General features: G+C 42.8%; 1 protein-coding gene across 1 annotated transcript in view; it reads left to right on the top strand.

Moving 5' to 3' along the window:
• APCDD1 (APC down-regulated 1) overlaps positions 1-17,156 on the top strand; it is a 31,249-nt gene extending 14,093 nt beyond the window's left edge. Inside the window, exons 4-5 of the mRNA XM_027744596.2 lie at positions 10,540-10,861; positions 12,900-17,156. Of these exons, the coding sequence (XP_027600397.1) occupies positions 10,540-10,861; positions 12,900-13,348 (771 nt within the window). The 3' untranslated portion in view covers positions 13,349-17,156. The remainder of the gene's footprint in view (positions 1-10,539; positions 10,862-12,899) is intronic.
• The last annotated feature ends 3,245 nt before the right edge of the window (positions 17,157-20,401 follow it).

The raw sequence follows: 20,401 nt of genomic DNA, 5'->3' as shown, positions 1-20,401 counted from the left end.
TGGCAAAAGATGTGTAGGTTTAACACAAGTTTTGAGTGTGCAACAATGCAGCTTCTCTTTATGTTTTCTAGTGGGTCCCCCATGCGCAGATTTGACATGAGATTTCTTTTCTCTCAGGAGAAGCTGGGCCTGCTGATACTAGGCTTTCAGCATGATATAAACAGCAATACCCCTGAAAAATGAACTTTTGCCTTAGCTGCCATTAAAGATCCCTGGATGCTGATTTGTACCTAAGCATGAAGTTCTCTATACCAGCAGGTTCTCAACCCAGCTGCCTGACCTAGTGTTTGCCAAGTGGAGGAAGAATAGTAACAGAAGTGCTTTTTTTTTAAAAAAAAAAAAAGGATCCAGGCAAACATACCGTTGAAAGGTTATAACCCTTCTTTTTTGAACTCTTTTCCTTTTCTAATTGTTGCTCCACTGGGACCCAGCTGAAAATGAGTTTAAATGCTAAATTGAGTTTAAAACTACAAGTCACAGACTCCTCTGGAAACTGGACACCATGAATAAATAGAAACGTTAAATCAACTTGTTTTTTTAAGGTTTCCACAGTCATACCAAGAGGTTGGGGAGGCCAGGAAATTGCCTCTGAAGTGAATCAGGTGTATTGTGTGGAATCTTTCATTTAAGGCTTTTTTCATTTCCTTTTTATTTATTTATGTTTTAGACTTTTACAGGTCTGCCTAAAATAAGTTAAGAGGATTCACATTTTGAGTTAAATTTATAGTTAAACCTCTATATAGAAGAAAGTTCCACCCAGCTCAAGAGTTTACACAGCCTGTAAATTGGATGTGGTAGCCACATTCATTACTTGTGTGGTTGAAATGAACGGTAATTAAAAGCAAATGATTGCTGGATATGTTAGGAATGCCAAAGCCCCATGATCAGGACTTTAAACAAATACAGTTGGACCTTATCCAAATTCCTGCAGTGATTTCACCACAGGATGGTAAATCAAAAGGGCTGTCCAAAAACCAGACAGCTTTATGCTGAGCTACAAATCTGAATAAATTCACAGATTACAGTATCTCAAGTGCTTATATAAAATCAGGGAGCTTTTAAAAACATATAATATGTCATTTCTTAAGGCTTTACAAATTCTCTTAGATAAGAGCATACCTTAAACAAATTCCTCCCGTAAAATACACGGAAGTTCCTGAGTGCAGATGATGAATAGATCACTATATAGATTTATCTTAGCCATTTCCTAACCTGGCTCAAGATATCAGTTAGGACTGACTGATGAATGGAGATGAACATCTTTGATGTCCCTTGGCGTTGCAAGTGCATCAAGTGATTCAAGATATTGCCCATGAAGCTTCTTCAACCAGCATGAGAGAACATCTGGGTGGAAAGGGCAGGCTGGGGAAACTGCTTGGCCATCATTATGTATACTACAAAAAATGTTCCCAATTAGGATGACACCAAGGAGGCTGCATGATTGGTTGTAAAATCGCAAATGTATACAGGGACTTGTAGCATGAAGGAAGGCTTGAATGCAGTATTTGTTCACTGTGCAGCACAGAAGATGTTTTCAGAGATGTCTGCTCCAAGCTACAGAAAATGTGTACAAGAGCAGTTCTGGGAGACTTATTTCATATATAATTGCCTCAGTAATATTGCTTTGTAAACAAAGAACTCCTTGAGCTATTTTATCGTTAGCAGAGTAATGGGAAAGATCAGAGCAGGACTATGACGACCGGTCATTCTAGTTAGATCATTGCTTAGGAATAAGGCCAGAGTGGTCTGGAACATCATAAGAAGCCTAGAAAGTGCTAGGATAACCTTTGCTCTTTGTCATGCTCAAACATTTGCTGGCCACGCTCTTTCAGTAGGACATTTTCCCTTGAAAACGTGATTCCAGTGGATTAGTTGTCTTTTACAGGTTTATTCACCTCTGGGAGCTGACTTCCAGCAGCACCTCACATTTGCAGCTAATAAAGATTCAATGTATGGAGACTGGTGTCAGGGCTTTCCTTTAGCCAGGTGGTGAAAGAACAAAGTGTGCAAAGTTTTCTGTGCTTTTCAGAATTTGAGTCTTCATCTCTTTGAAATGCAGTGACTTCATCTATAGGGGAATGTTATGTACTTGAGGAGCTCACGGGGAAATGCAATCATAAGTTAATAAATAGAAGTTCAACATGTGAAGTGCCTCAGAGAAATATGCAAAACATTATCTCAACCAAAAAGTAAAATTTTGGCAGACAAAACTCCTTTGTTTGCCTGAGTAGTGCCACTAGACTTTTAGATTAAGCCAAGACTTGAAGGGTTCCTTTTGTTCATTATTACATGAAAAAGGCTCTTGGTTGGGGAAATTGTGAGGGGAAGCAAAGAAAGAATATTCAGAAGAATGTTCAAATGGGTTAATTCCAGGTTTATGAACAGTAACAGTGTGTGTTGTGCCCTGCAGAGATGAGAGAAGCAAACAGCTTCTAGCTGAGGTTGGCCCTTGCCGTGCTCAGCAGTGCTGTCGGCTGTGGCCCTGCTCCTTTGAAGCTGCCACATCTGCACTTACCACTGTCTGTTCTGCAACTCCAGTAAAAGCCTGCTCCAACACAAATGCAGTGACACACTATTAACTATTTAGCGTAGCAAAATAAACCACAGGCCTTCAGATCGACTCAAGATATGTATCTAAACTACTGACACCTTCTTTATGGTTGGAATGTAAGCACAGTTGCTTCATCTCTGTAAGAGGGAGAGAGGACTCACTGGTAATATTGCTTCATGGTTCAGGGGCTGTATAAGTTGTTTTTTAAAGGCATAATAAACACATAAGGCAGCTTTATTTGGGAATACTTTGTTCTTGAAGATGGACATTTAAGCTGTCCCTTTGGGTTTTCCAGGAAATATTTTTTGTTAATACTTCATAAAACATTCATGTCACCATAACTTAGTATCATTTTAATGGGATAGATGACATGCAAGCACATTCATCTGAGAAGTCTGGTTTTCTCTTTGTTCTTGTCTTTTTCCCAGGCTAAAGTAGTTTACACCAGAAAAGAACAACCAGAAGACTTTTGCATTTCATGTTGTTTGTGTTTATTTCAGTTTTATGCAGGGTTGTGCAACAGAATTAACATCGTAGATCAGACAGTTGCGTAATGGTAGTGCCTTCAGATTCTTTCACTATCTTTCCCTTCATAAGAACAGTTAATAAAAACCATTCCTCAATATCTTAGAATATATGGTACACATTTGCAGATAAATCTGAGCATATCTCTACCCTCCTTCCTGCTTGCAGCACCTCTGCTCCCCACCAAAAGAAATCCCCATCTGACAACCCTGTAAAGGAGTTACCACTCTCTCTGGCATTTTACTTGCTTCAAGATTTTTAATTAAAGTTTTAAATCTTTGTTGTTCTTCATTCCATTTGGCAGGCTGAATTATAACTGTGTCAGCCGTGCTTCTCAACTCCCCAGAGCCAGCCTAATGCACATTAGTCAACTCAGCTTCATATGAGGTCATGGAAAGCCTGCAGATTATCACTTTTGCAGTGAAGAGAGTTTGTGGCCTTTTGTTAAAGTGTTGTCTTGGTCTGCAGTTATCTGGAGTGGTGGAGGCGTGAGCTTGATATTATACTGACCAATTCATAAAGGTCTCCTTCCTGTGGACTTGGCTCCTTGGCACTGTGAAGCAAAGTCATCCAATGTTTTTTGTTGAGCTGGAAGCATTTCCTTCAACTGATGTTCTCCCAAGAGAACATTTCCATTTGTACTCATCCTGGGAGCATTCACTTACTGACACTAAAACCTGGTACCCGGTTTTCTTGGGTGGTGAGGTTTAAAGCATCCTAACCAGGCATGCTTCATTCCTGTCCCATCTAGCCCTGCCTGTGAGACATGGTATTCGGGTGGGTGTGCGAGATCAGTGCTAAGCGTGGTTTTTCTTTCCCCTCTTCTTCAGTACTTCCCCTCACAGTAATACGTGCATTCACATGGCAGGGGTTTCCTACCTCAGCTTTTGTGACTGTTGGATTCTACAGGATCCCAGGCCACCGGTTAGATCTGTACTGCACACACAGTTCAAGCCTGAGGCCATGCTTGAGGAAACCCAATGCCTGCTCCCTCACCTCACATTGCCCTGCAGCAAGGGTATGATGGGTGCAACATGCCACAGCCGGTCATATGCTGTGTGGCATAGCCAATGCCAGAAAAGATGGCCACAGAATCCACCCTAAAAGGGAAGCCCCCAGTGCAAGAGCAACCTGACCCTGTGAACAACCAGAGCCTGGGTTTCCTCACGTGGGCTCCACAGCTCGGCCAAGAGCATCTTCCTCAGTGATGGGAGGGTGCAGAAGGGAGCTGGGATGAGTGTTGGGGATTTTGCTGTCCCTTGCTTCTCACCCTACTGTATAGGTGCAACCTGTCCTCCTTTTCCAACCATGAACGAGACCTGCTTCTGGGTTTTGGCTTGACACTGCCATTGATGGGGGGGGGGAGAGGTGAGTGAGGAGCCCAGTGTCGGCCCAGACAATTGCAAAGAACATGTGCTTTCCATCTTGCTGAGGCAGAGCTGATACCTGAATCTCTTAACCTGGTTATGGAATGGGAAGGATGTGTCCACTGTGCAGCAACTCAAGATAAAAGAGGAGAGACAATTTCTCAAATTACTTTGGGAATCTGCTGTGCAATTTCATGCAGGTTTAAAGACGTTGCATGTTTAAAACAAACTGCTACTGAGAAAAGGAACTGGGTTCACCACTTCACAGAATTATCCTCTGCTTTTTTTAGGCCTGGTCAGCTCTGAGCAGCAGTAGTCCTACGTCTGCCCCAACAGCAGCTGCCATATTTTTAGATGGTTTAGGACCTTACTATACATTGCTACCTTCTATTATTTTTGTCTTCTTACTGTGTCTAATCTGGTAAAATACCAACTATTTGCAGCTAGTAAAGACAACAGAGAGAGCCTGACAGAAAATGGTCAAAATTCTCCATCATATGGATAATAAATACGAAGAAATGCCTAAAAATGCTTTTCTCCTTTTTTTGAAGAGAAACATTTGATTTTCAGAGAAAAATTGAATACCAGAAAATAAAATTTTGCTTCCTATCTCTTTTCCTCCAGACTGTGTATACTTAATCAGATCTTTAGCCATGTCCTTTTAAGGATAAGAATCTAATTTAAAATATCACATTAACTTTTCAGTCTGTTCTGCTAAGAATGCACTGCATCTCTCAGACTCTAAGTAGTCTGAGCAATGAATCTTCCCTTAAAAAACAGTAAGTTATAGTTGAGATAATGTTAGTTTTCCATTATGTAAATGAGCAAATATCAGAATAGTCATCGATTATAATTCTGCTGGAGAAAGGTTGAGTTACAATTGGAGGTGTTTCAGACAAATAGTATTTACAGACACATTTTCAAGATATGAAGGGTAACTAGATATACAGGGGAGAGAGCAAATATGTTTGAACAAGGCGTGCAGTTGAAAAATAACTAGTTTTTCATCCTCCCCTTTACTATTAGTGCTTGTTTGCTTTGTCCCTAAGTACAACTTGCAGTACATACTGCAGGTCCTTGCCTCAAAATTAAGCATTGATTTCAGTTTCTGCTTGAACCCTAAGGAAAGGGCACATTTTCTGTATGTTTGGAAAATGGTTTGGTCCATAGATGTCTTATTCTCTTAACAACATCGAAATACAAAGGTATTCAGAGAAGAGTGGAACACCTTCCAAAGAGATCTTTCTAGGTGTTATTCAAAGCTCGTTTCACCATTGCTCCGAGAGCATCCCATTTGTATGATAGTTTTTTTGCCTCAGCCATAAAGAACACCATGAATTTATTAGAGGCAAATTAATCCTAGGCAGCCATAGAAATCTATAGAACTTAAGAGAAAATTAAACTATGCTGGGAGGGTTTATGTTTCTGAGTATCCACAGCAATTGGAAAAAAGATCAAGGGAACCTCATCCTTGTTTGCCTTTTTTTATTAGAAACCTCCCTGCTTGGCTTCCAGAGCTCTCTGGCCCTATTACCATTTCAGCTGAGACAGCAGGAGGGAGGGATAAGAAAAAGTGTTGGTGGAAATTTTCAGATCACAAGCTAATTTCTCCCCAACTACAAGCACTGAGTTTCCAGCTGGAGATTCAGGCTTGTTTCAGCACACATGGCTTAGTTCAGAAATTGGCTTTAAAGAAACATCCAGGAGGGTGAGGAATTGGGGCACTACGAATTTGGCATTGCAGAGCTGCAAGGAGTCACCCATCATGGGAAGGGATCTTCCAGCCATTTCAGGGGCCAGTCCTTCAAGCAAGACCCCACTATTAAAAATATTGCATTGTACACCTAAGATAATCAAAACATGGAACAGATGTTCATCCTGTCCGCTGCTCATTTTATTGCTTTTTAGTTTATGTCATGCCCAAATGAGCTTTTTATTAGAGAGTACTTAATCGTGTTTGGATTCAAGTGTCCTCTGTCTCTGTTCCCTATTTTCTTTGAACGTCTGTTTTTAGAAAATAATCTTTCCCTGAGACACATGGAAAGGGAGTGATTTGCAAAGCCACAGCTAGTGTAATTAAGATCCAAGAGCAGCTGTCCAAAAAGAAGCAAGAGGGAAATATACAGTCAATTGTTAAACATAAATTACTCCAAAATTAAGTCGAATTGCCTCATAACAAAACTAGATCTTTCCCTTGTCCATTACTCAGGCAAAAATAATGCTGAGGGAGTTTACACATGGCATATTCTTCTCCTAAGAAGTTTATAACTTTGTGAAAGATAGTATCACAGCAAAAAAAAAAAAGGGTTTTTTGGGCTTAGATTCAAGTGCTGGTCTCAGCGAAGCGATGCATTCAGGGTACGGGCGTATGAGGTGCCTGAGCCAGGCGATGTCTCACTGCTGGGAAGGGTGTAGTTCTGCTTCCTTCCACACTGCCCCAACCTCTCCCTGTCCCACTCCTGGTTTGATGCAAAAAGTAATGGTTCACCTCTGTCCCTTCATTCGGACACATGATCAGTAAATAGAAGGCCATCAGGCTGGACATTTTTTAGTAGCCCAACTGGCCAGACCATCAGAGCTGGTGCAAAGCCTTCAGAGTTGGAAGGGCTGCACAGAGGTACATTGGTTCTGGACCGCAGAGGTCAAAGAGCCAGGTGAGCTACAGAAAAATAACAGAAAGTTAACGTGAACCTTCCTAGAGTTTGCCAAAGGAGTCACCTCTGCTCACAGTGTAATGCCAGACAGTGTAGTTTTATGTTTTGGGAAATAACCCCTTCTTATGCCCTAAGACATAAAACCACCCCTGATAAGGAGAAAGGGGCTGCTTGTGGTTATGAATTGTTTTCCACTGTGGATCTCCATGGGCCTTCTTCTGCCCACTCTGCCACTGGCCACAGGCAAGGGACTAAGCAGCTGCAGGTGTTACCAGTCAGCATCTTCTGCACTCCCAGTATGATGGAGAAGACATCAAACTATGAGAATATTCCTTCCCAGCATCAGAGCCTTGACTCATAATACCTATTTTTTTTAATGGTGTGGAGAAGAGATGAAACTTTAGAATTGCTGCTAGAAGAACAGCTAAAAGAACTGATATGCTTGATAGTCCTTTCTGGTTCAAAAAAAAAGTAAAAAAAATATGTAGTTGCAAATAGGATTGATTACAGATCTTCATCTTGTCCATCCACTAGACCTGAGAAACAGCAGAGGAATCCTATAGCCAAGGGTTGAACAAGAAAGACAACAGACTGAGTTTCTGTTTGGTTTTCTTCAGATTTTGAACAAGGGCAACAGACATCACTCGTTTTGAGGTTAAATTGCCTTGGCTCAAAAATTGTTTTTGGAGGACAGGCTCCTGAGAAGATGTGAATATAAACCAGACCACCATAGTGCTCTGCCAGGGTCTCCTCTGGGAGATAATAAAAGCTTTCAAATTTACTTCAATAGAGTAGGGGCTGTAGCAGAAATTGTGTCCTACTGTTGACCGATTCAGCTTATATAAGCTATGTTTAATTTTATAACACTGTCTTTGTCTCGCTTTCTGGCTTCACTTTATTTGAGTGGGACAATCACAGCTGTAAAGTTACTGTCATCAGCGCAGTTTATTAGCCCTTAATGTGTTAGAGAGGAGTGACACCAGTGTACCTCATGGCAGGACAGCCACGCTGGAGAAACAAGTGGTTTATAGACACTGGCATCTTCCACAGAGCAATCCCTTGGCTTGGATCTTCTGTGGGTGTCCATGCAAAGCAGTGGTGGCATCTTTTGGATGTTGATGTCCAAGAAGAAAAAGCATTATTTCTATTACAATTCAAAAATACTTTTTGAATATAAGTCTGTTCTAACTTCACCAGTTGTGTTAAATTACTCACTTAAATGTTCTTTGTTTTTCACTAAGGTACTAGTAGCCCTTGCTCCTGCTTGTGGAATTTAGCTGAAAAAATGTATCTTAACATTATTTAAAAAGCTCCACAGTGGGAAAGTGCATCCACTTGAATTGCATGCTGACACATAGTTCCCAGAAGACCATGTGTTTTGGGGTGGAAAAATCCTCTGGAGGTTACCAAGTCCAACATCCTTCCTCTTCAGAGCAGGGCTGTTGGTCAGCACTGGTTCAGATCAACCAGCTACACCATTTATAGTTATTTTGCACATAGACCATTATTTGACATCCCAGGGATGTAGAACAGTGGACTTTTCATTGATTTCACTTTTGGCGAAAAAACTTTCTGGTGAAAAACCAGACTGTCTGGTCTGGGGGCAAATATAATATGTGTGAAAGGGATATATTGTGGAAGTTGTATGTTGATTCTCTGAAGATACCTATGGTCATATCATATTAGTGGAGAAACTCAGGGCACTAATGAAGACTGTGTGAATGTCACCCCTAAAGTGAGCTGTGAGCTGAAGGCAGTGAGTGGAGAAATGGTGACTCCACAGCAGCTCACATGGACTCTAAAGAGCAATGAATATTAGCGCTTATATTATGTAGGGATTTCAGAGAGACCTCAAAAAAGAGGGCTGGAAAGGGGCTCAAAGATAAAGTATTTCTATAAATCTCTCTTCCCGATTGCTGCATGGTGAGCTTTAGCTCTTAACTCAATGTGCTCTGAACTGCACTTCAGGAAAACACCTCACAGCTTGAACAAGGCAGATGCAAGTAACCCCCCCAGTGCATCCCCCTCTCTCCAGGAAGGATCATGTAGTGCCCTTGAGAGATGAAGGCACAAGCTATCTGTGTGGTCTTTGAGTGTAAGCCTGCTTACAGCTCAGAGGACGCTGCCCCTCCACACATCACCAGCTGAGTAGAAAGCCTCTACTGTCAAGTCCTGAGATGTAAACAAATGGCACATCACCAACCCAACACAGGCACCAGGAAAACAGAATCACAGAATTTGAGTTGGAAGAGGACTTAAAGATCATCTAGTTGCAACCGTCCTGCCATGGATAGGGACACTTTCCACTAGACCAAGGTGCTCAAAGCCCCATCCAAACCTGCCTTGAGCACCTCCAGGGATGAGGAGTCCACGACCTCCCTTGGTGACAACACTGCTTTTATCTTGAGGGGTTGTTCTTCTTAAGCTAATTATTTGCCATCAATAAAATGAGCTAAAAAATTAGTATCCTAATCCTCTATTGGTCCATAAAATTTAATTCAAGGCTTAGCAGAGCAGAGACAAAAGCTAATGGTGCTATCTCTCTCTTGCCATTGAAAAAGTGCAAAACACAGTTTGAAAACTTAGAGGCCAAACTTTTGCCAACAAGACAAAAACCTTACAGAAACAGAAAGAGTTAGCCTTAGGAACAACCTACAGGTCTCTGTCGTTTCTGATGGCAGGAGGCAGAAGCCTCAGTGTGAAATTCCCTCCCTTCCTGCCGTGGACTTGGAGCCTGCACGCCCCTAGTAAGGCACCCCTTGTGCTCATCGTTAGGGCTGGGGTACTTAACTACTTGAGGCTGCTGCTTGGCCCACAGCAGTGAGCTGTCATGGAGCTCAGCAGGCACCACAGACCCTGTTCTGGCTGGAGAGGGCCATAAAGCTTTCACCACGTTCAGCGGTAACTGGCCATGTCACACACTTCACAAACTTGCATTAGGGTTCAGAAAAGCTGAAAAAAGTTTAAAATCACTGGTTACTGTTCTCCCAGGCTGCCATCCAAAAAGAAAAATGTCCGTAGGACACCCATGTTTATCTACAGTACCCGAAGTTAACAACTAAAAAGAAGACAGATGCAAAATAAGAGCTCAGCAAATGTCTTGATTTCTAACACAAGTGTTGCAAAGTCCCTACCATAGTAAATTACTATCTGCCAGCTTCTCGTATGATTTGAAAGGTAAAGTCAGCCTTTTCTAGGTTCTATAAAAAGCTGAACTAATATGTTAATTTCAGATAAACGCAGACAAGGGACTTAATCTCTTAAGTGCTCTCCTGCTGTGCAGTCTTACACATACAAAACCAAAGGTACCACTAACAAGATAAGAAATGACAATCCATTAAAATGTGGGGCTGGTGTCACTTCAGCGTGAAGTGGCTGGCCTGATTCATTGCCCTGTATCACAGATAATGCCTAACAAGGGTTTCTCTCTGCTTTGTTTCAGAACCACGACCGCACGTGCATCGCGTGCAGAATCATCTACCGGTCGGACGAGCACCACCCTCCCATCTTGCCCCCCAAGGCGGATCTGACCATAGGGCTGCACGGGGAGTGGGTGAGCCAGCGCTGCGAGGTGCGACCAGAGGTTCTCTTCCTTACTCGGCACTTCATCTTCCATGACAACAACAACACCTGGGAGGGTCACTACTACCACTACTCTGACCCCATCTGCAAGCACCCCACCTTCACCATCTACGCCAAGGGACGCTACAGCCGGGGAGTCCACTCCTCCAAAGTGATGGGTGGCACAGAGTTTGTGTTTAAAGGTAGAGTGACTTGCTACGCTGGGGGCAGAGGTGGTCAGGTAGTCATGGACCAGAGCAGAGTTTGCTCATAGTGATTTGTTTTCTGATGGTTTCATTATGTGATTTTTAGGAGTTCATAATTTCTTGGGAAGTTTTCAAGCGTTGTGTGAATGCCCAGACAAACTATACAGCTGCTAGGCATTTCACACCACTGAAGCGATACTCATTTGAGGCAGAGGTCTTTAAGTACAGCACAAGAAAATAAGATTTCCCATCACTAAGTCTTGGAGTCCAGTGGCCAGACTTCAAGCATCTAAGAAAAGTGTCTAAGGTTAGATCTATGTCCTAGGACTCCTTCAGCAGAGAGAAAAAAGGACCTTCAGAAGGCATTTCAGATCTGAAGAACTATAAATAATTTTCTGTCAAAGATAGATGTAGCAGCACACATCTTTATATATGCTTCCAAGGGGCCCTCGAGCAAGTAAGAGTGTCCCTAAAGACAGCTCTGATTAATCTCACCAGAACAAAGACTAGACATATCTAACCAAAACCCCTCGAGCACTTTGGAAAGCAGCACTCAGTGGTGATGCCACCCAGGTCCCTGCAGCTGAGAAGCCTTCCAGTGCAAACAGTCCCACGGCTCCCTGGATAGAAAGAGCTCAGAGGCCTGAACCACTCACACAAACAAACATCTCCAAAATACGACATGCCACCATGGCACCAACCCCAGCAAAGCCTCTGGAAGCCTCAAGCACTCTGTAGGTTCTTCTCCTACTTATTTCAGTTACCATGTGAGAAGCATAAAGCTTCTTGCATGAGTCTAATTTAGGAAAGCATCTAACTATAAGAAATAATTTACTAATCTGGGATTTTCATAGGAGGCAGGAGATACCCTTGCCTGTTAAACTTTTGTTCTTTAGAGCTGCATATGTAGTATGTCCTAGCTGAGCTTATGGGGTGAAATCCAGTTTTTGCTTGAATTTATGCTATGCCAACTTACCTTACAGATCAAGGTCACTAATTTGGTTTTGATAAAACTTGTACATTCAATTTTTACAAATTACCTTTTACACCATATAGAGCAAATAATGTGAACTGTAGAGCCATTGAGTCAAACGTCTGTTTATAAAACCCGAGAATAAAACTCCCAACAAATATTGCTATAAAATAACTTGAAAGAGAATTTGGGATTTTGGTGTGTTGGGAGCCATGAGGGCTAGTTACTTGCTTCTGTTTTGGTCAGCACCAATCCATTCAGATCCCCTTTCTTCATATATTCTTGTGTCAAACACACACCAGGAAAAATCTCTATTCAGCTTCTGTAGGCTCATTCAGTTTGGCTTTTCCCAACTTTTTTAACTTGGCTGGAAAATAAAAGTTTATGTGCCTTAAGCTCCTTTGAAATACAGACAGGTTAGAACTGAAGAAGCTGCAGCACTCCTACATTTGATACTGCAAGCTGCAGCCAATGTTTGGATATGAGAAAAAGCATCTCTCTGTAGGTCAGCAATATTTTATAATTCATGCAAAAAAGAAAATATAATATATGATGATAGTGCAGCCGGGATATTTTCCTAGTTCCCTAATTGAAACTAATTATTTCATTAGCTTTACAGGGTAACAGATGTTAAAAAATGACGAAAAATACATGATAAACAGCCCCACTTATGGATTAATACAGATGGTAATAAAACATCAGTAAAGTTTTATTGTTTCCTCTTCTCCCTACCACCTAATATAACCAACCAGGTTTTATCTGTAAAGGATTGTCTGGAACCTATGAAAAGCTCTGCTTAATCTCTGGCTGAGATATGTGGCTGTCAGGTTTTTTTCAACTGAGTTGGAGGAGGGGGGTTGTTCTATTCAAAAAGCAATTTTTGCACAAAGTCATAGACATGAAGTGATGCAAATAGATTTGCTGGCCACACCTATAATAGGAAAAATTCATTTAAGAATGAACAAGGGGAGACAATTTTGATTTAACAGGCCCCAATCTGCATGTTGGCTTTGCTTTTGTTTTTGTCCCTCTGCTAATAGCTCCCCTCTTCCTCTCTCACAGTGAATCACATGAAGGTCACTCCGATGGATATATCCACAGCCTCGCTGCTCAATGTCTTCAACGGGAACGAGTGCGGAGCACAGGGATCCTGGCAAGTTGGGGTACAGCAAGATGTCACCCACACGAACGGCTGCATTGCGCTTGGCATCCGCCTACCTCACACCGAGTACGAAATCTTCAAAATGGAGCAGGATGCCCGAGGCAGGTACTTGCTGTACAACGGGCAGAGGCCGAGCGACGGGTCCAGCCCCGACCGACCGGAGAAGAGAGCCACTTCCTACCAGACGCCTCTAATTCAGTGCGCCTCATCAGTACCCAGGTCTGAAGAGTCACCAGAGGAGAATAAAATAAGGCTGTATAGCAGCAGGGCACCGGAAAAATATCCCAGTGCCCCAGCTCTTGCTTTGTTGTTTATTTGTACTGTGTCATATTGGGACATTCTCAGCTAGAAGTGAAAACAACTTATTTTTCGTGACTACAAAGCCAGGATTCCACCAGACTGGGGGTTGTTTTTCTTCCAAAAGAAAGGGACATTTATTTTCTTGATGCACTTGAATGCCTGAGAACTGTTGTTCTTTTCCTTACTTCCCCCTTCCTCCTCGAATCCCGAACGGCACTCGTTTGATGTTTGTGCTTTGAACTTCATCCAGTCTGATCCCTGGCCTGACATGACTGCACAAAAGTAATTGCACTTTAGGACTGCAGACTTCTGGGGGGAGGGAGGGGGTCTCCTTTTATTTTATTTTTCTTTTAACTGCTGGGATGAACATTTATGATCCTGCTTCAGTTGTCTCTGCCATCCTGCCATTGTGGTGCTCTTCTCCCCAACGCCTGGGTTCTCATCAGAATGTAGCTCTGGGGAAGGGTTCGGTGTTGTGCCAGTACTGTGATAGCAGCTTCCCCCTCTGACTTCACAGCTCTGATGTAGATATGTATATAAGGAGGAAACCCACAAAGATTTATCTTGCCATTATCTCACAGTTCATAATACAAAAAGAATCAGCAGATCAACAGCCCTCTGTTCCAAAAGTGCTAAATGGTTAACACGTCTAATTAAAAAAAGAAAAAAGAATATTCCAAGTAATTTACAATCATTAAGTTGTAAAAGTAATCAGTGGTTTAATATTTTCTCATTCAATTTCGTTAGCTATGTAATTGCTTTGAGGCCTCCCTTTGTAACTAGCAAGCAGTTACAACCGAGCCCACTCAAAGCCAGCCAGCAGCAGCATTTTTTCTATTGGTTGCACACAGTGCAGGTAAGCTACCAGTACAAGGCTGCAGGGACAACTTCTGTTTGCATATTCCTGAGGCCTTACTCTGCATACTCAGTGTGCAGTATTTGTGTCAGCCAGGTGGACAAAGTAAAGAAGCAGGTGGGATTAATATGTTCTGCAAACCTACTTAGCGGTGTATTTTTAGTGATGTGACCTCATGTAGGAACAAGGAAAAGAGTTGCAGCAGCAAGCACTCCGTGGCCCTTAGGAGAGCAAGAAAGCAGCTGGAAACTGACCTGCAGAGGGAGGGACACTGGCCCAGTCTTACCATAGGGAGAGGCAAGAGATGCCCAAATGCAGTCAGGTCCTCCCTTTTCTCCTTGCTGAACTGTCCCAATACATACCACAATTTCATAGAGCTTAAATCAGTATTGTTTGGGGAGGTCTGGGGAAACATTGCTGGGAAATAGGATAGGCACAGGCCTCAGAGAGCATTCTTCAGCAAGAGCCTGCTAAAGAAACTCAAAAGTTTCCCTCAGTGGCAAATATATCCTTTTGTGCACTGACGTGAATCGGAGCAGACTCTGGAGGCTGTAGGGGAGACATTTAAGGCCAGCAAGGAGTTACAAGTTCATAGATGAACCATGCTTCCCTGCTTTAATGGGGAGTGAACCTTGCAGCATTTCAGCTGTGGCTTTTACTAATGTACACATTTGGGTTTGCAGGAGGAGCAGGAACCTGTGTAAGAAACGTAAGGAGTAAGGTCATAGCGTTTCTTTACAGTATCAGCAGCTTCTAGCTGCCCCATTCAGTACTGAGTCAGAAAAAGAGCCTTTAATGAGTTATTTTCAGTATCACAGGAAAAGTATGTTTTGAATGAAGGTCCTTCAACTTTATATAGTGAGTCTTCACACTGTCTGCTATAGCAAAAGAATTCCTTGAAAACATGGATGTGAGTTTCCTCAGATCTGGAACAAAATCAGTTCACCTGCTTTTGAGACAGCAGGAGGAAGGGGAGAAGGAACAGTATCATAGACTTGCTGCCAGGTCAGATCACATCTTCCATATTTTTTCCTCAGGCAAATGCAAAGTCACAGAAAACTCTTTAAGAGTCAGGAATGGAGCTCAGGTTGGTTCAGTGGTCTCCAGAGAAAGTGTTCATCCATCCACCTTCAGATCCTCCTTCAGCCTGCTGGAAGGAGCTGAAAGCCAACTCACCATGGTGAATTGAGCCCTATGAACAGCTTTTCTTGATGGTTTTCTGCTCCACATAGTCAAACCTACTTGAAGAACCAGCTCTGGATCAGTTGCTGGTAAAGGGGGCACCAGGAGGACAGTTTTAACTCAGGGGTCAAGAAGGAGAAACAATGTCTCTGAAAGAGTAGCTAGGAACCAGGATGGAGTTTGGTTTTCTCTAGCTAGACTTGAGTTTTGTAGTCAGCATCCAAATGGGTTACTGAGCTATTACAGTCAAACAAGTCCCTTGACCATTAGTGTAATTTCTAACTTCTGTTTGAGACCTAGCAGCATGAGTGAATTCATGTTAGTTTTTATTAAAGAGGATGGGTATGGTGTGATGTTCCTTAGATCACAAAGGAAAGCTTCTTCTACCAATGTTGACCATTCCCAGGTCAGGCAGTGCTATCTCTGAAAAAATATCAATGGCTAGGAGTTGTCAGACCACATCCATTCCCCATGCAAGTGCCACACACAACTCAATCCCAGCTGAAATCAGCATGTGCTTGTGATGCAGGACTGAAGCAGAGAGCAAAGGAACTGCTCCACAGCATGATCTTCTATATTCATCAGGGAAATCATCTACAGGTTAGCGCTATGTGGCTCCTCTGTAAATTGCCTAATGTCAGAAATATTTCATCAGTTTCAAGAGAAAGCTCTGTCTAGTTCTTACCTCCAAAAGCACATTCATGTCTCAGCTGTTTTGAATCACAAACTTGCCTGGGTTTTCCAAGGTTTATGGTTAGACTACATGCAAATGTGACTCAATGTACAAATTGTATAATAAATTATCTTTTTCCCCTGCCATTTAAAGACACTTAAAAAGGAAGTGTTTAAAAAGGTCTTCATAATGCAGTACAAGAAATCTAATTGGGGACTCCTGTAGTTCATTTGTAGTGTTGACCAGAAACATAATTTTATCATCTGGGTTCTTAGCCTATGCAGCACCAGCTTCCCTCCATGTGCTTATATATTTTTTATTTTTCTGTTAGCCAATACGAGTCAAGTTGGACAAAGCTGTAAGTCTACAGAGTGCATAGTTTATGTGCCAATCCATACTCTCTGTGAGGCTTCTCCTTGTTTACAGGCACAGAATGAGGAGCTAAAGCTTATCCAATCTTTTGGTTTCATCACACACTAAATTAACTGCTCCACAGTACCACATACATTTGTGACACAATATATTACATTCATTTTATTTCTCCAACCTGACCTCATATGCTGGCAGCCATGGCTGCTAAAGAAGTTAAGCTGGAAGTGGTTTAGCAGTGGAAAACTGAGTGATTTGTCCCTTGCTGAAATGCACAAGCTTTAAAAAAATGAAACCATTAATGTTGGTATCTTCAGTAATTGCCAGTGTTACCAAGACAGGTGAAAACTTTTCCCTCAGTAATATCCTACTCAAGAAGCTACCTGACAGAAGAAATGGTAACCTGAAGAAACTCTTAGGCCAATTGGTTTAACAGGTTCTATTTAAGAAATAGGACAAAAGGGATCAGAAAAGCCAAAACAAGTGTTCTTACTCTGTTTCTATACCATTTACATATTGTGCCTGCTGCCCTGGGGTAAAATGTCATTTCTATTAACAGAAGTCTCTATTTTAAGATATAATGTCTATCTTGCTTGAGTTGGAGTGTGCTTGCCTAAAGTGTAGGATTTTAAAAGAAAAAAAATCTTTTTATTTTTGTAAAGCTATAGAAGATATTTTTCTTCTCAACTGTGTTCCAGATTAAACTGCTGGGGAAGTTTAAGCACTTGTTAAACTATTGATTGAAATAAAAAAAAAAAGCCTAACTGAAAACTTTAAGATTTCTTTGCCTCCTCTACATGTTAGTTTCCTGTTCTGTTGACTTTCTACCTGTAAAAACATGATAGGTGCTTCAGAAAGCAACAGCCAAAACCCCATCTGTTGAGTAACTTGTGCACAGAAAAGATAATTTCTTACTATATACACAGGAAAACATTTTTTGTTTCAGACAAAACAGACACGTCTGTCATTAGAAACAGCTCTGATCGATACAGCTGTGATGATTTGGGTTTCACAGCATATCTTCAGGTTCCCTTATGGGGCTGTAAGTGCTCAATGAGTAACAATGGTGTTGGCTTGCAGGGAGAGTACGGTCAGAGCAGCTGTGTCAGCACAAAAGGCATGGTTCAACAGAAACCACGTGTTTTCCATAAATGAGATGTAAATGAACAAACCAGCACTGTTGCTCTGCTATTGCATCTCAGTTGCTTTAAGGGCTATGGCCTGGGGGAAGGAGCACGGAGGGATTTGAAAGGACACTTTTCTTGAAAGAAAAACCTGAAATGAACTGTGAAGGGAAAGCAAGCCACAGGATAACAAAAGCATCTTTCCTGAGTGCTTTGCAGTTTCACACAGAAAGAGGTGAAATGCAATCAGTGAGCCTTCTACTGCCACCATCAAAAGCTTTATAGTTGACCAGTTTCTGAGTTTTTACAAGTGACTCAGGAGATCCCTGAAAGATGAGCTCTGTTTTCAGGAAGCGTGCCCTAAATTACAAGGTACTCTGAGTGCAGTAGCCACAGCCTGTGAAATGGCCTCCCTTGCACACAAAGCGGTGAGTATCGATGAGTCCAGGCAATTTATTGCAAGATTATGCAAGCTTCTACTTGGCATAATTTACTCAGTCCTGACACAACAGGGAAGACCATGTAATAAAAACCAGCACCATTCATTCCGGTTCATTCAAGTTCATTAATTTTCCATAATTTTCTCTCTTCCTACAAGTATTTTTTCCTTCTAGTCTTCTCCCCTAGTGCAATCACTATTGGGGTTTTTTTCACAGCCATTGCTACCAGTAATAAATAATAATAAAGAACTCCACTTTTGAATCAAGCAGAGACGAACACAGCTTTGAGGAATCAAACCTCAACTCTCTTAATAGCCAAGGTAGCTGTTGGCCTGAGCAATTATTTATCAGGCACCTTCTGCCCATCCATCTTCTTCATAAGTCTGTTCCAAGGTGTGGAACCAGTCCATCGGATAGATTCTAGCTATGGTACTACCAAGCCCCAAGGACAGTAATTAATTCCTGCATGTCATCCAATGATGGGAACTGCTCATGATCACCACCTCAAAGCAGGTAGGCACAATTCCCAACATCCTCTCCCATGAGAATCACAGTGGTCTTTGTCTGCTGTCATTTGCAAGACAGTCTGTTGGAAAATGAGAAAGAAAGCTGTGCAGGGTAGTGCTGGTTTTGAATAAATAAAAGAAAAAAGTGGGGAGAAAAAAGTTTACACTTGAAGATGTTGGGCATTGGGTCCCTGCTGAATTCTGCAATTTCACACACAAAATTAAAACCAGGATCAAACCTACATACTTTCATCCAGAGGACAGATGCTTGCTGTACAGACACATGCATCATGAATTTCTTTAAGTAAATGCCCAACTACTGGATCACTTTACTTTTAGCACCAACCAAAAATCCGCAAAAATAATCAAAATTAGGTACGGGCATCAGCTGTATTAACTGCCCTATACGAGACCCCACCTGGAGTGCTGCATCCAGCTCAGCACAAGAAAGACATGGACCTGTAAGAGCAGGTCAAGAAAAGGGGCAGAAAAATGATCAGAGGCTGAAGCACCTCACCTATGAGGAAATGCTGAGAGATTTGGGACTGTTCAGCCTGGCAAAGGCTCCAAGGACACCCTATTGCAGCCTCTCAGCACCTAAAAGGGGCATATAAGGATGATGGGGACAAACTTTTTAGCAAGAACTGTTGTGCTAGGACAAGGAGTAATGGTTTTTAACTGACAGAGAGTCGATTTAGATTGGGTATTGGGAAGAAATTTTTTATTGTCAGGGTGATGAGGCACTGGAACAGGTTGCCAAGAGGAGGTGTGGATGTCACATCCCCGGAAGTGTTCAAGGCCAGGCTGGCTGGGGCTTTGAGCAACCTGGTCAGGCGGAATGTGCCCGTGGCAGAGGGGTAGGAATGAGACGATATTTAAGGTCCTTTCCAACCCCAGCCATTCTAGGATTCTCTCTCTAGGGCATTGCAGGAAGCAACCGCATCTTCCAACAAACACGGTTGATAGTTTCAGCACTACAAACAAGAGACCCCCGAGCCCCCAGACACTCCGCCGCAAAGAGGAGCCCCCAGCGCGGGCTCTCGGGGAGGCGGGAGAAGGAAGGGACGCGGCCCGTGGGTCCGTCCGGGAGCGGCGAGGGCCGGGGACACAGCTCCATCTGGCGGCTGGAAACTGCGGAACGCCGCCTCTCCGTCCAGCGTCCCCCCGACAAAATCCACTGGGGACACGACCACGGGGGAGCCCAAACCCAGCCAGGCCGTCAGGCTCTGTCCCCTTCATCGAGAACAACGAGCAGCAGCAGAGCCCAAGGTAAGGACAGGCTCGTCGTGCTGCCCCTCGGGCTGGTTATAGCGATTAACTCGGAGCGCTTGAGATGGGAGAGCAGGAACTGCGGAGCAAGGTGAGAGGGCGACACGCCCACCTCTCACGAAAGGATCATCGGAGCCTGCGTAAATGTACAAGACAGACATGGAGCTCCTGGAGTGGGTCCAGTGGAGGGCTACAAAAGGACTGGATCAAAGGACTGGAGCATCTCTCTTAGGAGGAAAGACTGAAGGTGCTGGGACTGTTCAACCTCAATAAGAGGTGACAGTAGGACACCTCATGTGTCTAAAGAGGGAGTGCCAAGAGGATGGAGACAGGCTCTTCTCAGGGGTTCCAAGCAGTAGGACAAGAGGTAACGGGCAGAAACTGATGTATAGGAAGTTCCACCTGCACATGAGGAAGAACTTCTTTACTGTGTGAGTGACTGTGCACTGGAAGAGATTGGCCAGAGAGGTTATGGAGTCTCCCTCACTGGAGATATTCAAGAAATGTCTGGACACAATCCTGTGCCATGTGCTCTGGGATGATCCTGCTTGAGCAGGATTGGACCACTGTGGTCCCTTTCAACCTGACCCATTGTGTGATTCTGTAATTGGGCAAATTAACAGAAAATGTGTATGAGTAATGAAGCCAGTTTCTCTACGGAGGCCATGGGTTTAGCATACAGA

This window comes from Pipra filicauda, unplaced genomic scaffold (assembly GCF_003945595.2).
Source record: "Pipra filicauda isolate LSUMZ 115617 unplaced genomic scaffold, ASM394559v2 scaffold660_size177658_pilon, whole genome shotgun sequence".
Lineage (NCBI taxonomy): Eukaryota > Metazoa > Chordata > Aves > Passeriformes > Pipridae > Pipra > Pipra filicauda.
This window is presented reverse-complemented; position numbering and strand designations above follow the sequence as displayed.